Source organism: Nicotiana tomentosiformis, chromosome 3 (genome assembly GCF_000390325.3).
Source record: "Nicotiana tomentosiformis chromosome 3, ASM39032v3, whole genome shotgun sequence".
In the NCBI taxonomy this organism is placed as follows: Eukaryota; Viridiplantae; Streptophyta; class Magnoliopsida; order Solanales; family Solanaceae; genus Nicotiana; species Nicotiana tomentosiformis.
In genome coordinates, this window is record NC_090814.1 from 35,796,286 (window position 1) to 35,804,000 (window position 7,715).

At 37.7% G+C, this 7,715-nt stretch overlaps 3 protein-coding genes across 3 annotated transcripts; all 3 read right to left on the reverse strand.

Moving 5' to 3' along the window:
• Window positions 1–59: 59 nt before the first annotated feature.
• LOC138907620 (uncharacterized) lies at window positions 60–2,045 on the reverse strand. Its single transcript, XM_070198224.1, has 3 exons — window positions 1,781–2,045; window positions 303–565; window positions 60–188 (listed from the first exon to the last, which is right to left on the reverse strand). The coding sequence occupies exons 1-3, from the start codon at window positions 2,043–2,045 to the stop codon at window positions 60–62; spliced, it is 657 nt and encodes a 218-aa protein (XP_070054325.1).
• Window positions 2,046–2,594: 549 nt separating this feature from the next.
• Window positions 2,595–3,150, reverse strand: LOC108943671 (uncharacterized mitochondrial protein AtMg00810-like). The gene is made up of 2 exons (XM_018768003.1): window positions 2,931–3,150; window positions 2,595–2,881 (listed from the first exon to the last, which is right to left on the reverse strand). The coding sequence occupies exons 1-2, from the start codon at window positions 3,148–3,150 to the stop codon at window positions 2,595–2,597; spliced, it is 507 nt and encodes a 168-aa protein (XP_018623519.1).
• Window positions 3,151–6,119: 2,969 nt separating this feature from the next.
• LOC138907621 (uncharacterized) lies at window positions 6,120–6,943 on the reverse strand. Its single transcript, XM_070198225.1, has 2 exons — window positions 6,716–6,943; window positions 6,120–6,617 (listed from the first exon to the last, which is right to left on the reverse strand). The coding sequence occupies exons 1-2, from the start codon at window positions 6,941–6,943 to the stop codon at window positions 6,120–6,122; spliced, it is 726 nt and encodes a 241-aa protein (XP_070054326.1).
• Between the last annotated feature and the right edge of the window lie 772 nt (window positions 6,944–7,715).

Sequence of the window (7,715 nt, forward strand, 5' to 3'; positions counted from 1 at the left end):
CAGTTCAATAAATATCTAAACTTAAGCAACTATATATTCTTTACAAACAAACCCCAAAACTAGTAATCCTCCTCTAAAGCTCTGATTAAGATTACAATTTTGCAAGGGACCTCGCCTCCTTGATTTGTGCTTCTAGATCTTCTGTTAGAGTCTTTTCCATTCTCATGATATCCTTTGAGATTGGTTTCCTGCGAGTAGAATTAAGTTATTGTTTATTATTAAAATCCAAATCTAACAATAGCATCCATATATCGGCGACGCATATCACTAGGACCTCCGATAAATGATACCGGAAGTATTACTCTCTGACCAACTTTATCTCCTCTATATTCTCCAGCCATGATACTATCGACAATACCTTGCAATATTTCCCTTCTAAAATTTGATTGGTCAAATAGGAAATACTCAAGTCTCGTTATTTCCAATTTGATGTACATGTCAACCACAAATTGTTGCAATAGTAGTCCACATAGTAGCAGTATGGACTTTTTTCCTCTACGAACTTGTATTTTATAGCAGTAGTACTCTCTACAGAACACAAAACATTTAACTTCACGTTGTACACCTACAAAAAGAGTTATGTTTTGAGATTATTTCAAGAACAAAGAAGTCTAATATGCTATCCCCGTGCTATTGAGAGCGATAGAATAAGGGGAAAAGTTACTGCAATATCAAAATATAGTTATTAAACTAATCTAAATACAACATACATTATCCCTTTTTGTTCCTTAGCTATCTTTTTCATCACCAATTATGGAAAAGATATGGACAAACTTGTTACCCAAATTAAATTAGAAAGAGAGATAATTAAATAGAAATTGTTTCTGTAAGTTTAATATTTCAACACCAAAGGATAATAAAATAGAAATTGTTTCTGTAAGTTTAATATTTCAACACCAAAGGATAGCTAAAAATTTATCATCTTCATAGTTCATTTATATAGACTAAGCAATGAGAAAGACTAAGGATTATCTATGTGGCTGTGACAGCGAGAGAAACACATCAGAAATAAGAAATCTTGTATTCATGCTAACATAGTCAATTAAAAGTGAAAAGGGGAAAAAAATCAGATGCTTCAAGAATAGGATAACAAACAGAAGAAGCTTAAAGATTCTCAAGGGAAAGAAGTTACAGGATAAACATAAGATGATATGTAATTTTAAGTTAAAGAAATTGGAGAAATGCATAAGTTATTTGTAATATATACTTTACCTTGTTGCTCTCTTCTAATCACTTGTGAGGGTTGAGATGCTTTGGTTGATGGTTGCTACATCACTTGTGCCCAATCCTGCGTTTGATGCACGTATTTTTCGTACTCCTTGATGCCAGCCTACTTCGCTATTTGGAAAAAGTATAGGATATTGTAGTAGATCATAACATCCATAATAATGTTTCACTCTATGTTTGTTTCGAGAATGTTCATGAATGATAATATCTCTCTCGAATGGTACATTTGGATTGTTTTCATCTATCCAAATTGCATTAATTTGATCTACCGAGGGTTTATTGTAAACACGTTGATCTAGTGTCGCACTTGCTGCAATTCGAATTTGTAGATCTTGAAATTCCGAATGATCCTTTAGCTGGAGAAAGAATTATGCATAAGGATTCCCATCCATTATCTGCATGATTCTTTTCACAATTTTCTCTCATAAATCTGCTTCTTGTAATTTTGATATCCTGTTGCATAACTCATTGTCTGTGTCAAAAAAGTATAATTGAAAATAACCTGGATTGTTATCGTGTGGGAGCAATGATGGAAGATCGTGATATATTTTACCCTGTGCTTTAAAAGTATAAACTCCTTTCCTTGAGGATGCTAGTTGTTTGTCAAGTGTAACACCAAATGACGTAAATACAAAAATGCTATTGCATGCTCTAATATTTCTCTGAAACTCTTTAGCTTCTTCTGAATGGGAAACAAATAACTCATATAATTGAGCTGGAACTTCAGGATTTGCCATTTTGATAGATCCATTTCCACAGCAAAATGTTGGAGGCTCATATTGAAACCTTACAGCATGGCAGTGGATGCATTCTGCCATACTTTTGAACTTAAGAGTATGTGATATTGATAGTTTATATGAAAATATATTGGATCGAGGAATTTGAGTAAAATTATATTAGGGTTTCAACGCATGGAGAGAGGATATTTTCATTTGTGTGTGTTGAGAATGAGCCAAAAATCTGATCGATCTTTCTAGATCCCCTATTGTGTATATATACAATAGGCCACAAAATCGGGTGCCCAAATACAAATAAAGACCATGCACTAAGTAACAGGCTAACTATAAAGAAGCTAACAATGATTACAAAAATAGCCAAAAATAAATACAATAGGCTATTACACAGTTAGCCACTAATGTCACTAATTTTATGTTTGGGACTAGAAGCTAAATACTCCATCATGCCAACACCCCCCTCAAGTTGGAGGGGGGGACCACATGCAACTTGGATAGGAAATAATGATGTAGAGTGCCTCGCAGTGGCTTGGTAAGTAGATGAGCCAACTAGTTGGTGGTAGGAATATGAGATAAGTGGATCAGCCCATCACTCAGCTTGGTCCGGATGAAGTGGTAGTCACGTTCAATGTGTTATGTCCGTTCATGAAAGACTGGATTCTTAGATATATGGAAGGCAGCCTGATTGTCACAAAAAATAGATAAAGGAACCATAATAGGCACAGCAAAATCAGCCAATAACCTAGAGAACCAAGTCAACTCAGCAACCACTTTGCTCGAAGCCCTGTACTCAGCTTCAGCAGAAGAGAGGGAAGCAATGGGTTGCTTTTTGGACTTCCAACTGACCAGACTGTTCCCCAGAAAAATACAGAAACCAGTGACAGACCTGCTGGTGTCAGGGCAAGTTGCCCAGTCACTGTCTGAATATGTAGTGATAGAGAAATTAGAAGAATCAGAATGAAAATAAACCAATATCCATAGTGCCTTTGAGATATCTTAGCACAAGACGAGCAACAGCCATATGAGGAACCCTTGGGGATTTTAGAAATTGACTTAAATGTTGAACAGCAAAGCAAATATCAGGTCTTGTATGGGTGAGAAAGAGCAATTTGCCTACTAGACTTTTATAAGACTCAGAAGCAGGCAATAAAGCACCAGAGTCAGCATGCAATTTGGTATTCAAATCCATGGGACAGACCATAAGAGTGACTGCAGTGCAGGCAAACTACTGAAGAAGATCTGAAACAAACTTGTTTTGATTGAGAACAACCCCACCAGAAACAGAACAGACCTCAACACCTAGGACGTAATGTAGAGACCTCAGATCTTTGATCTTGAATTGGGAATCCAAGAACTGCTTCAAAGAGGTGATTTCAACAGTATCATCCCCAGTGATAATAATGTCATCAACATAAACCACCAAAAGAACCATATGTCTGGGATTGCCCTTGACAAATAGGGAATAGTCATTGAGGGAATGAGAGTAACCTCTAGAATACTAATCCTGAGAAAGTTTGGCATACCACTACCTAGAAGCCTGCTAAGACCATTGAGAGATTTCTTCAATTTACAAACAAGAGGTACAGAAGTAGAAGGAGAGGAAACAGACAGCCCCTGGGGCAACTTCATATAAACCTACTCATCAAGATCCCCATGAAGAAAAATATTATTGACATCAAGTTGAAAAAGAGACCAATGTTTCTTAACAACTACAGCTACTAGACACTTGACAGTAGACATTTTAACTATAGGGGAAAAAGTTTTTGTATAGTCAATACCTTCAACTTGAGTATTACCCTTTATGACAAGTCTAGCCTTGTATCTCTCAATACTACCATCAGCCCTGTATTTGATTTTGTACACTCATTTACATCTAATAGGCTTCTTGCCAGCAGGGAGAGGAACAACATACCAAGTCTGATTAGAATCCAAGGCTTCAAACTCTTTTCTCATGGCATCTTGCCAAGTTGGAACTAAGGCAGCCTGAGAGTAATTAGCAGGTTCAAACTCTAAGGGTTGGGAAGAGGAATAAGCTGCAGAAAAAGAAGGTAGTTTGCATACATAATTCTGAAGGTAGGAGGGAGCAATGTGTTGCCTGGAAGATTTCCTAAGAGAAGGAGAAGGGGAGGAAGTTGGAGGAGAAGGTATGTCAGGATTGAAGGGTACATGAGAAGAGGCATGAGGAGCAGGAGGAGAACGACTAAGGGAAGAGGTAGAAAAAGGTGAGGAAGAAGAAGGAGGATCAGATGCAGGATCAGTAACAGAAGTATGAGGAGGAAAAAGTGTGATAGGAACATCACTAAGAGGAGGAAGTATGACACTGGATGGAGGAGGATCAAAAGAAGGAGGAGAAGTTTCAAAACGAAAGCAATATTCATGGAAAACAACATCCCTGGATATAAAACATTGCTTGGTATGTAGATTGTAAAGCTTATAGCCTTTCTTGGCAAAAGGATATCCTAGGAAGACACAAGGAATGGCTCTGGGCTGTAGTTTATCCCTGTGAGGAATTGGAACAGTAGAGTAAGCCAAACAACCAAATACCCTCAAATGTGAGTAGGTAGGTGGCTTGCCATACAGAACTTCATATGGGGATCTATTCTGAAGAACTCTAGATGGAATTCTGTTGATCAAATAAGTTACAGTTAACAGACAGTCCCCCCCAAAACCTGATAGGAAGTTTGGACTGGAATAATAAAGCCCTACATGTTTCTAGAAGGGTTTTATATTTTCTTTCCACCACATCATTTTATTGAGGTGTGTGGGAACAAGTTATTTGGTGAATTATCCCAAGTTCAGCAAGGTAAGAAGAATGAGCTTGACTGGATCTCAATTCCAAAGTATTAGCACTCCTAATAGTTTGGACTGACAGTTCAAATTGGGTGTGAACCATGGCTAAGAAAGCTTTGATTAAGGAGAAGGCATTACTCTTGGATCCTAATAGGTGAGTCCAAGTAGCTCTAGAGAAATCATGAACAATTGTAAGGAAGTATTTGGAACCAGAAGATGTAGGTGTGTGTTAAGGGGCCCATGTATCAATATGTATCAATTGAAAAGGTCTAGTAGTGCTAATAGAGCTATCAGGAAAGGGGAGCCTAGTTTTTCTATCCATAGGACAAACAGAACAAGGAAAAGATTATCTAGGTGGAAAAGAAGTTGACAGAACAAATATATTTTTCATAGGAGTAAAAGGAATATGTGCTAGTCTTTGATGCCAAATGTAATCCAAATCATTTAGAACAATATTAGTACATGGTAATATTTTATTAGTGGAAACAGTACTGCCAGAATTACATTGAGAAACATTTCTAGAACTACTGGAAGAAATATTATTGTACGAACTAGGAACAGAGTTAGTAGAAAATGGCACTGAGTCTGCTGGTCTTTTCCAAGCAAGCTTGTACAAGCCATCTTCCTCTTTACCAAGTTCCAGAGGCATCTTCAGAGAAGGGGACTGTAGCATATGCAACAAACAGGAAGTAGATATAAACAGTACTATACAGTGCAATTGTAATATCAACTTATGAACAGAAATTAAGTTGTGTTGAAAGGAAGGAACGAATAAAACATTGTGTAGTGTAATAGAAGGAGTCAAAGCAAAAGATCCTGTTAAAGTTACTTTTACTTTGTACCCATTAGGAAGAGTGACAGGATAGGGTATTGTCAAGGGAACAATATTAGAAAGCAAATCTCTGTTAGAAGTCATATGATTAGTTGCCCCTGAATCTATTATCCAGGAGATAGAATTAATGTGTGTGAGCATGCAAAGTTTAAAATTGGAAACAGGACTCTCAGTCAGCATAGTACCAGCAAAATTTGCAGAACACATGAGGTTGGATGAAGAACTGGTGGATTATCCCAAGTTGGAGTGTTGTATTAGACTGATCAATTGTGCATATTGTTGCTTGGTCAACCCTGGAATGATTGAATTCTGAGTTTCAATAGCAGAAGTAACAGGAGCTGGATGGACACCCTCATTGAAGTTGGAAGCAAAATCATGACTGTTGAACTCAGGGTTACCATGTTCAGGACCAGCAGCACTGTGAGCAGCACCTCTTTTACCCTTGAACACCTTAGAATTTTGTGGAAACCCATAAAATTTGAACAGAGTCACCTTGCAGACTTCTTGCAGTACTTATAGAACAGAGTCACCTTATTCTAATAAAAATTTATCCTTTGAGGATACTGCCTGGGAGGAGGAGAACTATGATTGAAAGCTGGGACAGGACCAATACTAGGATGAGGACCCATTTTTGCAGTAGTGTTCACATTGAAGGACATTGAATCAGGGATAAATTGGGAATTAGGTGAAACTTGTCTTTGTTTTTCGTCATTAAGCAAAATATTATAAGCACTGTTAAGAGTTGGTGGAGGATGCATCATAAGAAAGTTTCTCCTGACACCCACATATACCTCATTTAAACCCATTAGGAATTGAAAAGGCTTGTTCTCCTCATCCTCTTGTTGAATACCGGGCTTAGCAGCACAAATGCACCTTTGTGCATGATTGGTGCAGATTACCCCCAGTTCATCCCATAGTTTCTTCAGTTTATTAAAATAGGAGGCTATGTCTAGTGCACCTTGAGAGGTATAGGCTAATTCACGCTTAAGTTCAAAACAATTTGCCCTATTTGTAGTCTCATACCTAGCTTGGAGCTGAGTCCAAATACTTTGAGCAGTGTCAGAGTATTGCACACTCTCCGTTATTTCAGGGGAAAGAGAACTGGTTAACCAGGAGATTACCATATTATTACATATGTCCCATATTTCTGTTGAGGTCCACTAATGGTTGGTCTAATGCATGTACCATTTACGAAGGCTATTTTATTTTTCGCAGAAAGGGCAACTATCATCTTCCTCTTCCATCCCCTAAATCCACTGCCCGAAAATGGAACAGGAACTAGAGAAATTCCGGGAATATCAGAGGAATGAACAAACAAAGGGTTAGAGGGATCAGGAGAAAAGGTCTCAGGTGTTCCCATTACACCGTTCGTCTAATACCTAACTAGTGAGTTCAGATAACGTTGTAATCAAATAAATTTTAGAAATAAAGGAATGAGTTTACCATCCTTCTTCGCTACGGAGAAGAACAGCCTTCAAAATTGGATTTTATCACCCAAGCTAAATCGAGCAAACCCTAATTGCTTCACCGCCCAGATTAGGACCAAAATCGAAGAGCACACGTCGAAAAATAACCCAAACGTTGAGAAGAAAGTCCACACACCGGTGGAATCTAGCTAAAGACGAACGATCAACTCGAATCTCAAAAAAAAATTCGAACCTTAGAAAAAAATGCGATGACCGAAAAAACTTTCAGACTTCGACTACACAAAAGCGGGGTAGGATAGGGACGTTGAGGATCCATGAGAGAAGTCAGAAACACCCGCTCTGATACCATCATGAAAACCATCTTGGATCGAGGAATTTGAGTAAAATTGTATTAGGGTTTCAACACATGGAGAGAGGATATTTTTATTTGTGTGTATTGAGAATGAGCCAAAAGTCCAATCGATCTTTCTAGATCCCCTATTGTGTATATATACAATGGGCCATAAAACCGGGTGCCCAAATACAAATAAAGATCATGCACTAAGTAACGGGCTAACTATAAAGAAGCTAACAATGATTACAAAAATAACCAAAAATACATACAACGGGCTATTACACAGTTAGCCACTAATGTCACTAATTTTATGTTTGGGACTAGAGGCTAAATACTCCATCATGCCAACATTATAAGAGATTTCTCCTAAA